Genomic DNA, 20,957 nt, shown 5'->3' on the forward strand with positions numbered 1-20,957 from the left:
ATGGCTGCTATGATTATTATTTTTAGACTAAATACTTCCATTATAATAATATTAAGATGCCAATGGATTAAAGGAAAGCGATATGTAAATATAAATACTGCAGAGTAAATACTATTTCTAAATTTTATACATTTGTTTACTTTGTTTACTTGTTCAATAAATGTTTATGTAGTACCTGTTATGAGCTTTTTTTTTGAGACAGAGTCTCACTCTGTCGCCCAGGCTGGGGTGCAGTGGAGCGATCTTGGCTCACTGCAGTCTCCGTCTCCCGGGCTCAAGCAATTCTCCTGCCTCAGCCTCCCATGTAGCTGGGATTACAGGCATGCACCACTACCGCCCCAGCTAATTTTCATATTTTTAGTAGAGACAGGGTTTTGCCATGTTGGCCAGGCTGGTCTTGAACTCCTGACCTCAAATGATCCACCCGCCTCGGCCTCCCAAAGTGCTGGGTTTACAGGTGTGAGCCACCACACCTGGCCCTGTTATGAGCCTTTTAAAACACAATCAGGTGTCTTCTCTATTTAAAACCCTTCAGTGTCTTTTGTGTCTTAATTTTAAAAAATTGAAATTAAGGAGAGATTCTGGTTACACAATATTGTGAATGCACTACAGGCCGCTGAATTGTATCCTTTAAAATAGTTAAATGCATGTTAGGTGAATTTCACTTCAATTAAAAAAATAAATATGATACATAATCCTGGACTGGATCCTATACTGGAAGAAAAGAGAATGTTAAAGGATATTATTTGATCAATTCACAAAATTGGGATATAGACAGTAGACTAAAGTATTGTATCAATGTTAAATTTCTTTTTTTTTTTTTGAGACACTCTGTCACCCAGGCTGGAGTGCAGTGGCACGATCTTGGCTCACTGCAGCCTCCACCTCCTGGGTTCAAGCAATTCTCTGCCTCAGCCTCCCGAGTATCTGGGATTACAGGCAACTGCCACCATGCCTGGCTAATTTTTTTTGCATTTTTAGTAGAGACAGGGTTTCACCACCTTCGCCAGGCTGGTCTTGAACTCCTGAACTTGTGATCCACCCACCTTGGCCTCCCAAAATGCTGGGATTACAGGCGTGAGCCACTGTGCCCGACCTATGTTAAGTTTCTTGAACATAACTATATTCTAGTTATATGAGAGAGTGTTGGCCAGGTGCAGTGGCCCACACCTATAATCCCAGTACTTTGGGAGTCTGAGGCGGGTGGATCGCTTGAGCCCAGGAGTTTGAGACCTTCCTGGGCAACATGACAAAACCCCATCTCTACTAAAAATACAAAAATTAGCCGGGTGTGGTGTCGCATGCCTGTAGTCCCAGCTACCTGGGAGGCTGAGGTGGGAGGATTGCTTGAGCCAGGGAGGTTGAGGCTGCAGCAAGCTATGATCATGCCTCTCCACTCCAGCCTGGGCAACAGGAGTGAGACCCTGTCTCAAAAAAACAAAACAAACAAAGAGTGTCAATATTTTTAGAAAATGCAGAGTAAAGTATTTGGGAGTATAGGGTGTGATGTGTGTGACTTATATTCAAACGCTTCAGAAAAATATGTACACATAGAAGGAACCTAGGATATAGTAAATAGGGCAAAGGCTGACAACAGGCGAACCTGAGTAGGGAGTACATTCTGTCCATCACCCTTTTATTTCTTTCACACAATTGAATTACATTATGAGATTATCCTTTTAATGTATTTATCTATTGTTTAATGTTTGTCTCCCATTAGAATGTGAGCTTCATGAGGCATGGAGTCTTGTGCTCTCCTGAATCCCCAATCCTAGGAAAATTCCTAGCACCTAGAGGCAATCAGTTAATACTGATTGAGTGATGGAAAGAATGGTTGTCTCGATGCTAGGTCCTGGAAGGGGAAATAAGCATAAAACAGCATGGACCACATCATACCCTTGAGCCCCACTCTCCTACTCCCAACACACACACATACACACACACACACGCGGCCCCCTTTTTGGTATGCTATCCTCCCTTGGCTTCCCTGACCCCACACTCCTCCTGTTCCCCTCTCTGACCAGTCCTCAGATAATCCTTGGCTCTCTCCCTGGGTCTACTCCTCCTGGGACATTCTTCAAGTTCTGTCCTTAACCCTTTCCTTTTGCTAGCTTGCCAGAATTGGAAACAACTCTTTCCCCAGTTGTTTTCATTTACTCATCTATTTCTCAGCCTTCGTGTGTGTGTCAAACCCTAACCTCACCCTTAATTCCACACCCATATTTCCAATTGCCCATTGAACTATTCCACAGATTCCCTTAAACTTAATAAATCTAAAACTTCATGCATTATCCTCCCTCTCAACCACCCCTCCTTCTGTACTCCATGTCTCTGTCACTTCTATTACTGTCTTGCTTAGGCCCCATTTCCTCCATATCTTTAGTATTTGCTTTCTCCTTGCTGAACCACTTGCCTGGTTCTATCCATCCTCACTTCTTGACATTCCATTGTTATAGCTCCTTACATAGTCTTCCCTGTCCTAGTCTCTCGCCTTTTCCATGTGCTGCTTCCAGTGCTACCTTCCTAATGACTAGTTGGATTACTACTATCTCCTCTTCAGAAATCTGTGATCTTTCCCTCTTGTCTATAAAGTCCAGTCTTCATATTATGGTGTTTAATGCCCTCCATGCTCTGCTCCCAAACTAGCTCTCCAAACACGTCTCCCATATAGCACTTGAGCACTCCAGCTCCTGCACTTCAGTCACGCTGGGCCGCTCCAGTCCCCTAACTCGCTAAGTACTCTGAGGTTCCTGTGCCTTTGCGTTGTCCTCTCCTCCACTTTCCGCTTAGCATATCTCTTCATCCTTCAAGGATCAAAGTACTTCCTCCTCTATCAAGCCTTTCTGAATCCACCAAGTCTGATTTAATTGTTATTTTCTGTTCCCACAACATGTTACTCTTTGCTCTTTAGCTCTTAAGTCACTCATCCTGGTGTTATAATTAGTAACTTATATATCTGTCTCCACAGATTTTTAAGCCTCTTGAGGGCTGGAAGCATGTGTTATTCACATTTATAACCTTCACTGGATATGATGCACAGAAAGTCCTTAATAAGTATGTCCTGTATGTGATGTGAACTCTGGTGCTTACTGTATGTGCCCAGTCACATGGCACTTATCTACTGCCTGGCAGTCCAGCTCTTTGTGTACATGACTTAGAGCTCTAGGAAATAAGGAACTTGGTTTTATTCACGTTCCTATTTCCACCTCACCTAGCACAGTCTTGCAGCTACCAAGGACTACATGAATGGCTGAAGGGTTAGAAAAATAATGCATTTTGGAGTACTAGGAAACCAAATTACTAGGCACATTTACTATTCAAACTTCACCATTTAAAATATCTCTTTCTGATAGTAGCTATGTCCTAATTAGAGTACAGTGCCTCACAGAATGTGTTTGTAACTGAATGTGGGTATGTAAATGTATACATACAAATATATGTTTATGTATATATATACATAATACATTCTGATATACATTACGTATATACATAATACATATATAATACATTCTGATAATCTGTTAATCTAATGTTTGTAAAGCCTTATATCCTATGGAAGACATCAATAATGCCAATTCTTTTGGTTGGGCAGGGTAGGCAGAGGGAGACAAAACATTTTTGAGTACATCTAGATTTTCATGAATCAGTTTTACTTAGAATAAGGTTTCCAGTGGCCTGGTGCAGTGTGGCTCATACCTGCAATCCCAGCACTTTGGGAGGCCGAGGCAGGCAGAGCACTTGAGGTCAGGAGTTTGAGAACAGCCTGGCCAACATGGTGAAACCCCATCTCTACAGAAATTAGCCAGGCATGGTGGTGGGCGGCTGTAATCCCAGCTACTTGGGCGGCTGAGGCAGGAGAATCGCTTGAACCTGGGAGGCGGAGGTTGCAGTGAACCACGATCACGCCACTGCACTCCAGCCTGGGCGACAGTGAGAGACTCCAACTCAAAAAAACAAAAAACGAAACAAAACAAAAAAAAAGGTTTCCAGAATATTTGGTGAGCCAATATACATCTCTGCCCAGTCTTCCTCATATGAGATCCATCTCAAAGTTCATTGGAAAATCAGACCTTATAAGACAGGATAATGACTCAACTTTTCTTCCCTTTTATACCCCTGTAGAGTATTTCATTAAGGTAACAGAGAAGTTAAACACGGTTACTCTCCATAGTGATAAGGAAAGTGAAGAATTCTGTCACCTCACAAGTGGTGTCAGACTGAAAAATCTGTCACTTCCAACGTCATTAAAAGGTAAGAAAATCTGGCCGGGCGCAGTGGCTCATGCCTGTAATCCCAGCACTTTGGGAGGCCAAGGCGGGCGGATCACAAGGTCAGGAGTTTGAGACCAGCCTGGCCAATATGGTGAAACCTACCCCTACTAAAAATACAAAAAAATTAGCCAGGCACATGCCTGTAATCCCAGCTACTTGGGAAGCTGAGGCAGGAGAATTGCTTGAACCCGGGAGGCGGAGGTTGCAGTGAGCCACTGCACTCCAGACTGGGTGACAGAGTGAGACTCCATCTCAAAAAAAAAAAAAAAAAAAAAGAAAATCTGACCTGGTATTTATTTTCTAGTCCCTAAACTCCACTTTGGCTTTCTCTAGAATGTCTGTTTTTAAAAGGAAAAAGAAAAACAGCAACATTGGTTGTTTGTCTGTTTGCTTTGTACTGACTGGAGCAGTGAGAAGGCTCCAGAGTAGGCTTGGCTTTTCTCCTAATTAAGAGCCATCTTTCCCCCTGTGTATATTCTGGCATCTGAATAAAAGAATGAAATATTGTACATTTTCAATTAAACAGAAACCAAATAATGAGGGAGAAAATCTAATACTGAGATACTTCCTGTCATCCACTTTTATGAGAAAGAAATGACAAACGAGTTTATATGAAAGACAAATTATTGGCCAGGCACAGTGGCTTACTCCTGTAATCCCAGCATTTTGGGAGGCCAAGTTGGGCAGATCACTTGAGGTCAGAAGTTCGAGAGACCAGCCTGACCAACATGGAGAAACCCGTCTCTACTAAAAATACAAAAAAAAAATTAGCTGGGCATGGTGGCGCATGCATGTAATCCCAGCTACTCTGGAGGCTGAGGCAGGAGAATTGCTTGAACCCAGGAGGCAGAGGTTGCAGTGAGCCGAGATCACGCCATTGCACTCCAGCCTGGGCAACAAGAGAAAAACTCTGTCTCAAAAAAAAAAAAAAAAAAGAAAGAAAGATGTATTATTATTCTTTTAAAGAAAAATGACTTCCAAGGAATGTTTTAGTAGGAACTCAGCTCCAATTCATGCCATCCATAAGCAACTTTCAATGTTTAGAAAGGTGGCCTAGGGACATCTCAAGGTCCTCAGTCTTCAAAAGAGTGCCATTTATGTTTCATTTGCTGTGTCTACTAATGTAAGAAGGCAGTGGCTCACACCTGTAATCCCAGCACTTTGGGAGGCCGAGGCAGGTGGATCACCTGAGGTCAGGAGTTTGAGACCAGCCTGGTCAACATGGTGAAATCCCATCTCTCCTAAAAACACAAAAAATTAGCCGGGCATGGTGGTGGGTGCCTAAATCCCAGCTACTCAAGAGGCTGAGGCAGGAGAATCGCTTGAACCCAGGAGGCGGAGGTTGCAGTGAGCTGAGATCGGCCATTGCACTCCAGCTTGGGCAACAAGAGTGAGACTCCATCTCAAAAAAAAAAAAAAAAAAAAAGAGGGTGGACTAGCTTAGTTTCTACTGTGTTTTTTGGGCAAGTTGAGAAGTTCTAATTTTGTCCCTAACAGAAGGACATCCTGGTCAAAATGTCCAGAAAGCCACATGAGCTACGATATTCAAGCTTAGATGAAAAGTTGGGATAGGAGCTGTGAACTCTCTGACACTTGGTCATGACACAGAGATGATAATGTATGTCATGAGAATACATAAATTTCTAGGGCAGATAGACAGAAACTAGGAATTTCTAGGAGAAAGGGGAGGCAGAGAAGAAGATACGAAAGGACCAGCTGAGGAAGTCAACAAAGCACAGGAATGGCAGGGCCTGCTCCTTCTGACAATAGTGATTACAATGTCCTCTCCTCTCCTCACACACACTTGTCACACTTTAGCACAAAATCAGAACACCATGAAATAGATCTTAATTTTGTCAGGTCATTGTGCCGTGTGTCTTTCTAGGCCATAAGCCTGCATCTTTAGTACTCCCAGCACAAGTGCTATCCACAAATTAGGTACTAAACAAATACTTCTTTTGACTTAGCTTGGCTGAGTTTCTTTCAATAAGAAGTGTAGAGCAGGATGGTTGTCCACCTGCTGTTTATCCAATACAGCATATTTGATAAAGATAAATAACTAGTTTTCTGCTGTGTGGCCTTCTACCTGCAGAAATCTCTCTGATCCAGCTGGATAGCATGAGACTTTCCCACCAAATGCTGGTGAGATGTGCTGCCATCATTGGCCTGACCTTCACCACTGAGTTGTTGTTTGAGATTCTCCCCTGTTGGAATATGAAGATGATGATCAAGACCCTGGCAACCCTAGTGGAATCTAACATTTTTTATTGTTTCCGGAATGGCAAGGAGCTTCAAAAGTCCCTGAAACAGAATGATGCCTCATTTGAGGTGCACTATCGTTCCTTGTCTCTGAAGCCCAGTGAAGGGATGGGTAAGTAGCACCTGGAGTGACCCAATTTCCTCTTAAGGACCCATCTAGATCAAAGAATTGACCTATGTTAGGTAGAAGGGGCTGATCTGTTGCCCACTGCCTGGCTGAAAAACCCTTTTTGCTCTCTCCAGATCATGGTGAAGAGGAAGAGCTTCGTGAACTGGAGAGTGAGGTGATCGAGTGCCACAGGATTCGATTCTGTAGCCCTATGATGCAGAAAACAGCCTACGAGCTGTGGCTCAAGGACCAGAGAAAAGCCATGCACTTGAAATGTGCCCGCTTTTTAGAAGAAGATGCCCACAGATGTGACCACTGCCGAGGCAGGGACTTCATTCCCTATCATCACTTCACAGTGAATATTCGGCTCAACGCTTTAGACATGGATGCCATTAAAAAGATGGCTATGTCTCATGGATTTAAAAGTAACCTACTTCATTTTAAAATTATCCTAACTGTTCTTGGGAAATCTAGAGACTAAGATCTAGAAGGAGTGGGTGTGGACCTTGAGGGCTCCAAGTCTCGTAAGCGGCTTGGGCACAAAGAATGATGAGACTTCAGCAGCCTAGCCCAATGGGGAAGAGAAGAGTAAGGGAATGTACCTGTATTGAGTCTAGTGAACCAATCTCACTATAACTGTCAGGGAGGGTTTGGGGATAGGGGCTCTGGCAAAATGGGGTGTGACCAGAACTCAAATTGAAATATCCCACTTAATTCACACCAAAGGATGGAATCCAAAGGGGGGTACAATCTGACATGATGACATGATGTTTCTTGGCAGATAAGAATATTATTGCTTTGTTGGTCTAGTTTGAAACAGGTTCCAGTGGGTAAAGAATATGATTGAGAGAGAATTAGCCAGGGCTAAGCAGGTCAGGGCTCCAGAAAAGAGGGCTTGGTTTCAGGGCAAGAATTCAAGATCATCTGAGAAGCAAAAGTTAAAAAGTTACAAACCAATAACACCAACTAGCCATGTGATCTGAGAAAACATAGCAGAGGATTCAAGGGATGTAAGGACCCAAAGACTCAGTCACTACGGGCATGATGGGTGTCAGACACAGAGCAACATCACCAATTCTAACCCCCATTCATGGTAGCCGGGGAGTTCCTAATGGGCTGCCTACCCTAGTCAGAGGATTATGGTGACTATGGCTAAATCAGGTCGGGAAGTCAGAGGCTACAGGTAGAGGACTCCTATATTATAAGGATATTAAAAATCAGGAAGAAATATATCTAAACTGCCTAGTACATAGCAGGTGCAAAACAAAATTTTCTTCTCATCCGTTCTCCATTTCATGTGCATTCTCAGTGGATCCTCATATTAACCCTTTAAGGTTGATGAGGGTTATTTTCATTGTATAGATTTTTAAAATTGTGGTTCTGGAAGCTTAAGTAACTTACTCAATACCACAGAATGAGTGACAGGCTTTATTCAATCTGCCATCAGTCTAATTCCTAAGTTCATCCTCTGCTCATTATACCTGAGCTCCCCCAAATGTGGGGTTGGACTTTTAGGTAATACTTGCCAGAAGATAGGAAGTTCATAGACACAGCATGAAGTAGAAATCAAGAGAATGAGAAAGTTGCTGCTTTGCACAGTGGGACAAGCATGTTGTTGAAACTGCACTAAAACTAGTCCATCTCCCTTTTTGGAAAACAGGAATCAGGCTGTAGGTTCAGAGCCTTAGGATCTGGACCTTGAAGATTTCTAGTCCTCTGAGAGCTTGAGTACAAAGAGGATAAGACTTCAGCAATAGTCTCACCCCCACTGGGCAGGGAAGATGTCAAGGGAATGTACACCTACCTGAGTCTAGTTCTATTACTAGCATTTATTAAATTCTCTCTCGTCTGTTATATTTTTACAAAATTGGTAATATTATTATCACAAAAGTAGTATGTGTGTAATATGATGCTGAAATTGAAATTTGTGCCAGAGCACCAAGATACAACGAATGCTGCATTTCAAACTAAGGCAGCGGATATACAGAATTTACAAAGGAAATAGCTGAGAATCAGTTATAATCTTGGATCCTTCGCCCAGATCTAAGACATAGAAATGAGGAAGAGGATGTAGAGAGTCAGGATTTGTGAAGAGATCTCTTTGGTGAGAACTGATGAGGTGCTGTGCGCCCTCCTCAAGTGGGTTGTTTACTTCATCACCTCAAGCCTAGTGAGGTGTCTTCCTTAGAATCAGAGGACATAGAACACTGGGGCCTGCCTCATCTCATGCCTAAGAAGGCTGAAGTGGCCTGTGGCTGCATTGGGATCAAGCTGCCATCCCAGACTGTGGGAAAGGATGTGTGAGGGTTTCTCATGGATCAGATAAAACCCACCTGGGAGAAACAGCCAGTCTGGAACCATTTTAAGTTCTTCCCAGGGTGCCCTTGGGAGGGTAAGAAGACCCTTGGGTGTGGACTGCTAGAATGAGACAGGGATAAGGGGGACAGACTGGAGCACCGAGAAGATGTGCTGCCTGAATTAAGGAAGCTTTAGTGAAGGATCCCACACAGGGCCCTATTCAAAGAACCAATGAAAGTATCAGTAGGAGATGAAATGATGGAAAGAGATGAGGGAAAGGGGAAAGAAGAATATTTGACTGTGTGGGGCCAGTGAGTCATACGTATACACACACACATACACATGTACACACATGTACATATACATAGATGCATTTTTTGGCAGATTGATGTTTTATTTTGGGGGATAAAATAAGCTAAAATACACTGACAGCTAGAAGATAGGTCAGTTTGAGCAGCTGGCCTTGAGCAGGCTGACTAGTGTCATCAAAGCAAACAGTTTCAGTTATTTGCAGATTTTCCAATCAACTGGCAGTTCAGCTCTGGAGCATATGTGACCAAATGTCTCTGAATAATGTCTGCTGGTATCCCTTCCATCAGCACCTCCACCTGAGTGAGGCCACAGCTCTACTATTTCTCTTATCAGAATTTTTCACCTGTTCAGAAGGCTATCGACTCGACAAACTTTAGAGACTTTGTAAATTCCCTAAATGTTGTATCATAAAACAGTAATCCCATGGCTCACCATCCCACACACCTTCAGTAGTTCCAGTCAGGGGCAAACATTTTTAATTTAGTTGTTCTTTCTAGTCATTACCTCCATATACTACATGGCATATTAACATTGCTTTTACTGATTTTTAAACAAATCAAATTCTGACATCTGTTTTCCGGCTATGGCAGATGAGGATTTAACTCTGTTACACCACTCCTCGGCCCCTCTCCCCTATATTGTCATATAACTGGCATTAGATAAGTCAATGAAGTGTTTACATTATTAAGACTATGTAAATATTGTCCATTACAAACCAAGTAATTTACTGTGAATAGATTTCTTGACAAATGTTTATTTTTCCTAGGGTTACTAGGAAACTTTTTTTTTTTTTTTTGCAATGTCTTCCTTAAAATATCTTGCTTCAATCTATCCTAGACAGATAGATACTCTGTCTATCCATTATCCCTGAATCTCCCAAAGTGTGGAGTATAACCTTTAGGCAATACTGGTCAAGGACATAACTGGGACCAAGTGTGGTGGCTCACGCTTGTAATCCCAGCACTTTGGGAAGCTGAGGTGGAAGGATCACTTGAAGCCAGGTTCAAGCCAGGGCTGGTTCAAGACCAGCCTGGACAACAAACTGAGGCTCTGTCTCTACAAAAAACTAAAAATAAGAAAATTAGCCAGGTATGGTGGCACACATCTATAGTCCCAGTTTCTCAGGAAGTTGAGGTGGGAGGATCTCTTGAGCCCAGGAGTTCAAGGATGCAGTGAGCCGTGATCATGGCCACTGCTCTCCCCAAAAGGGAAAAAAAAGACATAATTGGAGGAGATTCAGGGCCACTGCATTATGTGTGAATCAGATAGGGAGGAAGCTGGTAGCTGGTTCCCTTTGAATTCTCTTTTGATCCTCATGTTCATCTTAAGAACTGTTATTTTCTAAGTCTTGATTCATTCCAACGGTTTACCCTCCTGGGCGCTGTCCTTCAGCTTCTTCCACCTATTTCATCAATGACTACTCTTCTCACTCCTTTATATTCTGTAGACATGTTGAACTTTCATTCAGCATTTCATTTACTCATTCCACAATTATGTATTTATGTGCCAGGCATTGCTTACTGCTCTAGGCATCTGAAATGCATCGGTGAACAAAACAGCATTCTGTTGGAGAAAAGTAGACAGTGGAGAACAAAAACATAATAAAGAAGTAAATTTCTGGGTGCAGTGGCTCATGCCTATAATCCCAGTGGCTTTGGAGGCTTGAGGCCAAGGGTTCAAGACCAGCCTGGGCAGGATAGCAAGACTCCATCTCTTAAAAAAAAATTAGCCAGGTGTGATGGCTTGTGCCTGTAGTCCCAGCTACTCAAGAGTATTGCTTGAACCCGAAAGTTTGAGACTGCAGTAAGCCATGTTCACCCTACTGTACTCCAGCCTGGGTGACAAAGCAAGACCCCAACTCTTAAAAAAAAAAAAAAAAAGGAAAGCATATAGCATAAGTGATAAATCCCATGGAGAAAAACAGAAAAGAATGTTGGGTAGGACAAGGGAGATAAGGAGCGCAGAGCCATTTGGGTGCCTTCACTGCAAAGCAAGATTCATGTAAAGACAGAGGAAGTGAGGGATTTTGCTGTGTGAGTGGCTGAGGGACTATTCTAGGGAGAGGGGTAGTGAATGCAGTGACCCTAAGACAGGAGCGTGGCCCTTCCATTCTATACATGTCAAATTTATACTTTTAGAGATCATTTTATTCTTGCCAAGCACAGTGGCTCACCTGTAATCCCAGCACTTTGGGAGGCTGAGACAGGTGGATTCCCTGAGCTCAAGAGTTCAAGACCAGCCAGAGAAGCATGATGAAATCTCCCTCTACAAAAAATACAAAAAAATTAGCTGGATGTGGTGGCAGGTGCCTGTAGCCCCAGCTACTCAGGAGGCTGAGGTGGGAAGATCACTTCAGCCAGGGAGGTTGAGGCTGCAGTGAGCTATGATTGCGCCACTGCACTCCAGCCTGAGTAACAGAGCAAGGCCCTGTCTCAAAAAAAAAAAAAAAAAAATCATTTTATTCTCATTTAGTTAGGTAAAATGTCCTGAACCTGGGGAGACAGAAGAGAAACCCAAGAGGTAGTCTGATGTCTTGAACCTAAAGTCTTATTTTTAGTTCTTTGAAACCATAAGGTGGGCGGATGATATCTTTGCTTTTCTCTTTTCGTTTGAGAACCTATAGGCATTTTGTACCTTTTTTTCTTTTGATTTTTACAGATTCTCCTTGTAGTAGGAAACTCTTAATATAATATCTCCTTTGTAAATGAAAAAAATGAGAATCAAAAATAATATGATTCTGGTTGGGCACGGTGGCTCATGCCTGTAACTGCAGCACTTTGGGAGGCCGAGGCAGGCAGATCACGAGGTCAGGAGATTGAGACCATCCTGGCTAACACAGTGAAACCCCATCTCCACTAAAAATACAAAAAATTAGCCAGGCATGGTGGGACACACCTATAGTCCCAGCTACTTGGGAGGCTGAGGCAGGAGAATCGCTTGAACCCGGGAGGCGGAAGTTGCAGTGAGCCAAGATCGTGCCACTGCACTCTAGCCTGGGCGACAGAATGAGACTCCATCTCAATAAAAATAAAAGAAAAGAAAATATAAAATTAGTCAGGTGTGGTGGGGCGGGCCTGTAATCCCAGTTACTCGGGAGGCTGAGGCATGAGAATCACTTGAACCCAGGAGGCAGAGGTTGCAGTGAGCTAAGATCGCACCACTGTGCTCCAGCCTAGGCAAGAGAGTGAAACTCCATCCAAAAAAAAAAAAAAAAAAGTAATAATAATATGATTCACCCAAGCAATGAATGACATAATGACAAAGAGCATACCTCATATGCCCTGATTCTATTTGCTTTATCTATCCAATCTTTGCATCCCATTCTATCACCATTACAATTTTTTTTTTTTTTTTGAGACAGGGTCTTGCTCTGTTGCCCAGGCTGGAATGTAGTGGCGTGATCTGGGCTTACTGCAGCCTCAAACTTCCAGGCTCAAGCCATCCTCCCACTCCCACCTCAGACTCCCAAGTAGGTGGGACTACAGGCACATGGCACCGTATGCTGCTAATGTTTTTTTCTTTTTTTTTTTTTTTGTAGACAGGTCTTGCCATGTTGCCCAAGCTGGTCTCAAACTCCTGGACTCAAACGATCCTCCTACCTCAGCCTCCCAAAGTGTTGGGATTATAGGGATGAGCCACTGTGCCTGGCCACCATTACAACTTTAAACATAAAAAATACATAGAATGTTGAAGGAGGAATAGCATTTTCATGTTACTGATTGATCTATTTTCAACAAACATGCATTTATGCAACAAACATTTATTAAGCGTTTACCATGTGCCAGGAAGTGACCTAGATATTTGGACCGTAGTAGTGAAAAGTGATAGACATTTATTATTAATTTTTATTTTATTATTAATGATAGACATGTCTATTCTTACAAATTTGAATTTTAATGGCAACTGACAGACAATGAACAGATTAAGTAATAAAATCTTCAAGGGGCCTTGTAGACTTTGATAAATAGTCTAAATTTCAGTCTAAGTGAATTGGAACACATTGGAAATATATCAATTAGAATGAGTATTGGCTGCATATAATAAGGACCTAGCTAGTGTGGCTTAAATTTATTTATTATTAAATGTATTATATTTATGTATTTCTCACGTAAAAGGCTTGCCTCATCACTGGGACTAGTATGGACGCTTCATGATCATCAGGGTCCTTGGTCCAAAACAGCTGCTGAGGCTCCAGCCAGCACATTTAATGCCAGAAGGAGAAAGAAGCCAAAACATGAAAGGATGTCTCCTCCCTTTTAAAGGATCTTCTAAAAGTCCTACCCAGTATTTCTTCTTACATCCCATTGATCAGAACCTACTCACATGACTATATTCGGTTGCAAGGGAAGCTGAAGAATGTCGCTGTCTATTACTAATGAGAAAAGGGACAATGGAGATTGAGATGGGAAACTGGCAGTTCCTGCCACAGAGATCTGAATCATGCTTTTTAAATGGTACTGCCTTCTCTACAGAAAGAGATTGAAAAGGATAGAGATAGAAGGGAGGTTAGTTTTTTGCAGTTGTCCAGGTAAAATTTTGGTAATGGACTGAGGTGGTGCAGTAGTGAATGAAGATGGACAGAAGACGATGAATTCAGATATGTTTTTGGGTATGGTCAATGGGACTTTCTGATGGACTGAATAGGGAACGGGGTAAGAAAAAGAAAACAATCAAGGATCTTGCGCAGGTTTCTGTCTTGAGAAAATGGATACATGACAGTGATGCTTACTAAGACAGGAAAAGTTGTAAGTGGGTATAAGTTTCTGGAGGAGAGATTCGAGAGTTTCTGTTTGAATCATGTTAATTTTGAAATGCCTATTACACATTCAAATGGCAGTTGCCAAGGTGGTATTTGAATATATGGGTCTGTAGTTAAAGTAGATGTCAAGGCTTAGATATATAAAATGGAAATCCATTAGCATATGAATGTAATTGAAAGTCATGGGCAGATGAAACTGCCTAGTAGAAATTGTGAATGCAGAATGGCGCCCAGGACCAAACTGAGGTTTACCAACATTTAGAACGTTGGTAGAAGAATAGTAGCCAATTAAGTAGGCAACCAATTCCCTTATAACACACAAAACAATGTGTGCTAAAAGAATCAGTGAAAAGAGAGAGTGGTCACTTGTATTAAATGCTGCTGAGAGGTAATCAAGTGCAGACAAAGATGCAGCCTTTGGATTTGGCAACATGGTGGCCACAGGTAACTTTAACAAGAGCAGTTTTAGAGAAGTAGGGGGACAGGGTCATAATTCAATATATTCAGCTGCTAGTCACTAAGGAATCAATGAATAGTAATCTAGGAGAAGAGGTGGCCAAATTGATCTCTGTGCAGTACAATAAGGACTATGATACAGGTCTGCACAGGGTTGACGGGCACACAGGAGTTGGGGTACTTATCTATGGGGGCAAGGGCACAGAGGGCTTTCAGAAGAAGGTGGTAACTTCTTAGATGTTCAGACTGCATCTATAAGATGTATGGAGTAATGCATTAGCCTGGGAGCCAGAAAACCTAAGTTCTAGTCCTGCCTCCACCACTAACAGATATATGATCTGAGACGAGTTCCTTCCCCTCTCTGGGATTCTTTCTTCTGCCTGAAGGGAGAAATGGCTGGACTAGACAAGCCTCATTTGTTTTCTGTTTTAAGATCATTATGGAATTTTCTAACCTGTTCAAGTCTGCTTAGACTGAGCTTAGACTGTTCAAGTCTAAGCTTAGACTGCTTAGACTTTTAATTTAAGATTCTCTGCCCTTCAGTTAACCTTTTGGGGTATTTCATTTAATTATCTATATTTCTCCACTGGAAATTGATGTCACTTTCTTCAGGCTTAATTCATAGTTTTTATTGCAGAATAAATTAGTTAGGATAATGTTATTAGCTATCACAAACCCCAGCATTTCTGTGGCTTAACACAAGAGTGATTATTTTCACCTTATGAAATAATCCAATGCAAGTATTGACCAATGGCTTTGTATGCAGTTAGCAAGGGACACAGGCTCCTCCCAACTTGTGGGTTTGCTATCCTTCAGGTTCTTAGAATTACTTGCTTTCTTGTGGAAAGAGAAGGCAGAGAAAACACATAACCATCTCAGCCTAGAGGTGACATATATTACTTCTGATCTAATTCTATTGTGAGAACTCATCATGTGGCTTCACCTAAGATGCAATGGGGAGTGGGCAATGTGGTTTCTGGCTGGGCAGCAACAACTCCGTAAAGGGAACAAGAGTCTGGGGTAGACAGCAGATATCTCCACTACAGAGAACATTTCAATGACCCATACAACTCATTTGTTTATTTTCTAGCTGAAGAAAAGCTTATCTTGTCCAAATCAGAGATTCCTGAGACATCTGCATTTTTTCCTGAAAATCGCAGGTAGAGGCATATATCATTGTTTAGGAAGTAGAGCATAAACAATTGTCATTAAATTCAGAACACTATTAGAATCATTTGTCTGGCCAGTACTTTTGACCTCTTAGATGCAAGTGGGAAACTTTGGGGGGTATGCATGGTGAGTTTAGTCAGTAGTATCCACACTAGGTTTTATTATCGTGCTCTTTTGTTTTTAAAGACATTTTATTTTATTTTTTATTTTTTCGAGACAGAGTCTCGCTCTGTCGCCCAGGCTGGAGTGCAATGCCACAATCTCAGCTCACTGCAACCTCCGCCTTCTGGGTTCAAGTGATTCTCCTGCCTCAGCCTCCTGAATAACTGGGACTACAGGCGCCTGCCACCACACCCAGCTAATTTTTTGTATTTTTAGTAGAGACGGGATTTCACCGTGTTAGCCAAGATGGTCTCCATCTCCTGACCTCGTGATCTGCTTGCCTCGGCCTCCCAAAGTGCTGGGATTACAGGCGTGAGCCACCGCACCTGGCCTAATTTTTGTATTTTTAGTAGAGACGGGGTTTCACCAGGCCAGGCTGGTCTTGAACTCCTGATCTCAGGTGATCCACCGGCCTCAGCCTCCCAAAGTGCTGGAATTACAGGCGTGAGCCACTGCGACCGGCCTAAAGATATTTTAATATCAAAAGTGATACTGTATAAGTTACTATTATTTATTTCTGCATATGGACAGTCCTGAAGAAATAAGAGAAAAGATCTTGAATTTCTTTGACCATGTTTTAACAAAAATGAAGACATCTGACGAAGACATTATCCCTCTGGAATCTTGCCAGTGTGAAGAAATCCTAGAGATTGTCATCTTGCCTCTGGCCCACCATTTTCTGGCTTTAGGAGAAAATAACAAAGCCTTATATTACTTCTTAGAAATTGCATCTGCTTATCTCATCTTTCGTGATAACTACAGGGTAAGCTGTTTCTACCCAGACCACCTCCACCCTAGAGACAATTCATAGAACATAGAGCCAGAAGGGAAGCTCCAGCATGCTTTCTGATTACTTCACATTGTATATTCCTGACAGCACCCCTTTCCACTGAAAATCACATTGCTTAGAAGGGAAATGATCTACGTTTGAGAAAAGAGAATTGGAATACATTGCAACTAGCATTGTAAATTATTTAAAATATTGCCACCTTTAGAAATTTGCCATGAATTGTCTACCTGTATGGGAGGTAAGGGGGCACATCTCATTCCCGAAATGATGCAGAGAGGACTCTTAGCATAGTCTTCCTCAAGTGGCATTTACCCTCTGTTAAGCCTAAAATACCTGTGAGCACAAAACACCTGTAGGTCTTTGGATGAATGCAATTCTGGTTTTTTGTTTTGTTTTTGAGATGAAGTCTTTGTCACCCAGGCTGGAGTGTAGTGGCATGATCTCTGCTCACGTCTACCTCCCGGGATCAAGCCATCCTTCCACCTCAGCCTCCTGAGTAGCTGGGACTGCAGACGTGTGCCACCATGCCCAGCTAATTTTGTGTGTTCTTGGTAGAGATGGGGTTACACTATGTTGCCCAGGCTGGTCTTGAACACCTGAGCTCAAGGGATCTGCCTGCCTTGACCTTCCAAAGTGCTAGGATTACAAGTGTGAGCCACTGTGCTCAGCCAATTCTGGTTTTAATCTTGTGATCCCCAAAGAGGCTCTCCCTGCCTTCGTCATCATGCAATGCGTGCTAGATTATCACACATACCATTAGACCACCAAAGCTCAAGTGAATGTTTCTCTAGGGTAATTATAAATAAGGTTCCAGGGCACTATGCCCCTAGAAATGAGGGGATTTGATACACATGATGAAATAAACAGAATTCATTGTTAAGTAAGTTGGAAATCACTGAGCTGAATACAGGTAAATAGATGCCTTTAGATACTTCAGGGCCTTTGATATGCTGAGATATATATAAATCTGTTCAGAGGACACAGAAGGGTAAAGGCCAGGCTAGGCTGAAGCATACTGTGTTTCTCAAACTGATTTGCTCTTAGATCTCTTTTCATGGAGCAGCTGGCTGGGCTAACCTTCCATGAACTCACTTGAGGAAATGTCTTTCTGGGCCCTTGTTTCATCTGACTTCAGCCAGCTTCAGGAAGAGCTTCACAGACCTTCCATAATTTACAGTTGCTACTGGTCACAGCAGCCTAATCAATCCTCCTACCTTAGATTTATATAAAATTATAAAATTAAACTATTAAAAATGTCACTAAGTTCCTGTCCTTGAAAGCATTTATGTTAAGAATGAAAGTCTCCTGCATATTTCATGCACATATTCGAGGTGATGATGGGGATGTAGCCAATGAGTCCCAGGAGGAGGAGGCTTAGGTAGCCCTGGGGGCCAACTTTCTAAAACCTACGCATACCCCGTTTCATTCGACAATAAGACAATGATTGGAAGCACAGCCTTAGTGCAAGGTCCCAGAATGTGCCATTTGTACCCCCTCTCCCATCAAACTCCAGTGGGACTGGGGCTGGTGGCCAACTCATCATGTCTCCCTCTTTTTTTGCCTCCCACACATACCCAACAGGATGCATGAGACTGGGAGATATTGCCTCACCTTATTTTATTCTTCAAGTGTGATCTTACCTTGATGTGCACACGTGCTAAGATTTGCCTAATGATGTTGGGAGGTGAAGATGAAGTGATGAGAGTTGTGCAGGGACTTACTTCCTCATCCACCTCCCAAAATGATCCTGGCAAAGGAAATGGGGGTGATTCATAATTCATTTCAAAACTGAAGACCAGCTTCTCACAGATGTGGGGATGCTGTTCAAGGGAAGTGGATGTGTTGTTGGGAATAGGGAGGTTGGGGATAGAATTACTGAGAGGAAGAAATTGGCTTGAGGGAAACTTCGGGTAAGGCAACCTAGATGATAGCGTGAGGAAAGGTAGAGATTTCCAGATTCATTCTCTTGATGGAGTGATCCAGCAGACAAAGGCAAGCATGAAGGTGAGATCTTTACCCATCAGCTCGTGTCTGGAATTTGGAGGCCCATTTTAATCAGTGGAGCTGGGGATGGAAGTGGAGGTGGTAACTGAAATGGCTCCTGCATCTCTTACTTCAGTAGAGTCTGGGGCAATGGCCCTTCTGTGGGCTCAATCCCTGCTGAACCAACACTTTTGTACTCCTTGGGCTGGTTACAGGCATACATGTATTTGAATGAAGGACAGAGGTTGCTAAAAACTCTCAAGAAGGACAAATCTTGGAGCCAGACATTTGAGTCTGCCACCTTTTACAGCCTCAAAGGTGAGGTAAGAAACCATTAAAGACTTGAATTTATCTGTTATATATCTTAGGCCTTTCCATAGAAGTCATCCCTATACTTTCTACACCCTCCTCCCATCTCTTGCCACAGACTTCTAGCCAAGACTCTAGAAACTCAAATCCATGGGCTCCAACCTCCTCACAACGGCTTACCAGCAAGATCTTCCCTGTCTTCCAGGTTGACATCTTTTTTTTTTTTTTTTTTTGAGAGGGAGTCTTGCTCTTTTGCCCAGCCTGGAATACAGTGGCACGATCTGGGCTCTCTGCAACTTCCATCTCCTGGGTTCAAGTGATTCTCCTGCCTCAGCCTCCAAAGTAGCTGGGATTACAGGCATGTGCCACCACGCCCAACTAATTTTTGTATTTTAGTAGAGATGGGGTTTCACCATGTTGGCCAGGCTGGTCTCAAACTCCTGACCTCAAGTGATCCGCCCGCCCTGACCTCCCAAAGTGCTGGGATTACAGGCGTGAGCCACCATGCCCGGCCCAGGTTGACACCTTTATGAAATATTTTTGTTACAATCTCTAAAAATGGACCTGAATGGGTAAACATTGTCTCAGAGGTAGACAATGCACAACTAAGATGCTAAATCCTAGTCATTCAACCATCCTTCATGCATATATCCAATAGACATTTTCTATTATGCCAGGCACAGGAAGATTTTGTTTCTGGTCCATAAATTACCTTTTTTGATAAGAATCCCCAAAAATATGGATCGTTGGGACCTACTGATTAAGTTAGAATCATCGCTTTTCCTCTTTACCTCTCTCCCCTCCCACCTCCCTGTAGGTCTGTTTCAATATGGGCCGGATAGTGATTGCCAAGAAAATGCTGAGGAAGGCACTGAAGCTCCTCAACCGAATCTTTCCTTACAACTTAATCTCCTTGTTTCTCCATATCCATATCGAGAAAAACAGACACTTTCATTATGTGAATCGGCAGGCCCAAGAGAGCCCACCTCCAGGGTAAGGGAAGGAGCTGGGGAGAGCACACTCTTCAGTCTCACTCCCCAGAGATCCCTACACATAATCCAAGTCAGCCCCCAAAGCCTGGCCTCCAGGGGGCACAAGGACTCCTGTTTGGCTCTGACCATTCACTGGGGAGGGAGCGAGTGTGGGAGGCGCTCCCAGACCAGGGTTGCCACAAAGTACTTTACGGGCAGTTTTTGCCAAAGGGAATTTTGATGACACAAACATAAGGGACCTCGTTTTAAGGTACGTTCTAGGGTCCGTCCTAACTCATCTAGCCCTTTAACCCCCATGGCCATCCGTGTTCTCATTGGATGGAACCTGCAACACTGCTCCTGGGACCTCAGTCACAAGCCCTCTTCCATTAGGTGCTAAGACACTGGGTTTTGCCCCGCCCCAAAGAAAAACAGCAAGCCCTGAAGACATTTGCCAAAGGACAAAACTCCCACCCATCTAGGAATCTCAATAGGGATGTGGGTTACATGGGGGTATCCGTTGGTCAAAATTGTACTGTTAAGATTTGGGCATTTCAATATATATAAATTCTACCTATAAGATAACTATAATAATAATGAGTGGGAAGAAATAGTGAGTGGAGAGGTAGATGAAATAAGAATGTTGCTAGTTGTTGAAGGTAGGTGTTGAGTGCATTTCGCTCATTATACTCGTTTGCTGTGTGTATGCTTGAATTATTCTATAATAAATGTTTGCAAAAATATTCCACCTATCTAGCAATTCATGCCAAAGGAGATGCCGCCTTGTTGGGTACCTGGAGAGCTGACAGAGGACACCTCTTCCATCTTGGGGGAGCTCAGTAGCTATATTAGTATAGGTTCTGCCTAAGATACAAACATCTATTCCTATGAGCAAGCTACTACAAGTCTTTTGCAACCCCATCAAAAACTGCCTTCCCCAGCTTCCAAACATATTCCTTTAAATGTAGGGAATCCTGAGGTGAAAAGGAAATGTAATGGAGCTGAGCTCCTGTGCACGTTGGGAGGTGGGCTCCTGGGAATACCTGGCTGTTCCTGGAAACCCCAGGAGGAAGGGCTGGGAGATGTTCAGCAGAGATCTCTCTGAGAA

The 20,957-nt window shown here is 42.8% G+C and overlaps 1 protein-coding gene across 1 annotated transcript in view; it reads left to right on the plus strand.

Annotated features, from left to right (window-relative positions):
* The window catches only part of ADCY10 (adenylate cyclase 10), a 108,674-nt gene that overhangs the window by 66,616 nt on the left and 21,101 nt on the right, over positions 1–20,957 (plus strand). Inside the window, exons 19-25 of the mRNA XM_024253687.3 lie at positions 4,123–4,251; positions 6,364–6,642; positions 6,774–7,064; positions 15,555–15,624; positions 16,328–16,559; positions 18,785–18,892; positions 19,696–19,871. Of these exons, the coding sequence (XP_024109455.2) occupies positions 4,123–4,251; positions 6,364–6,642; positions 6,774–7,064; positions 15,555–15,624; positions 16,328–16,559; positions 18,785–18,892; positions 19,696–19,871 (1,285 nt within the window). The remainder of the gene's footprint in view (positions 1–4,122; positions 4,252–6,363; positions 6,643–6,773; positions 7,065–15,554; positions 15,625–16,327; positions 16,560–18,784; positions 18,893–19,695; positions 19,872–20,957) is intronic.

Source organism: Pongo abelii, chromosome 1 (genome assembly GCF_028885655.2).
Source record: "Pongo abelii isolate AG06213 chromosome 1, NHGRI_mPonAbe1-v2.0_pri, whole genome shotgun sequence".
NCBI lineage: Eukaryota > Metazoa > Chordata > Mammalia > Primates > Hominidae > Pongo > Pongo abelii.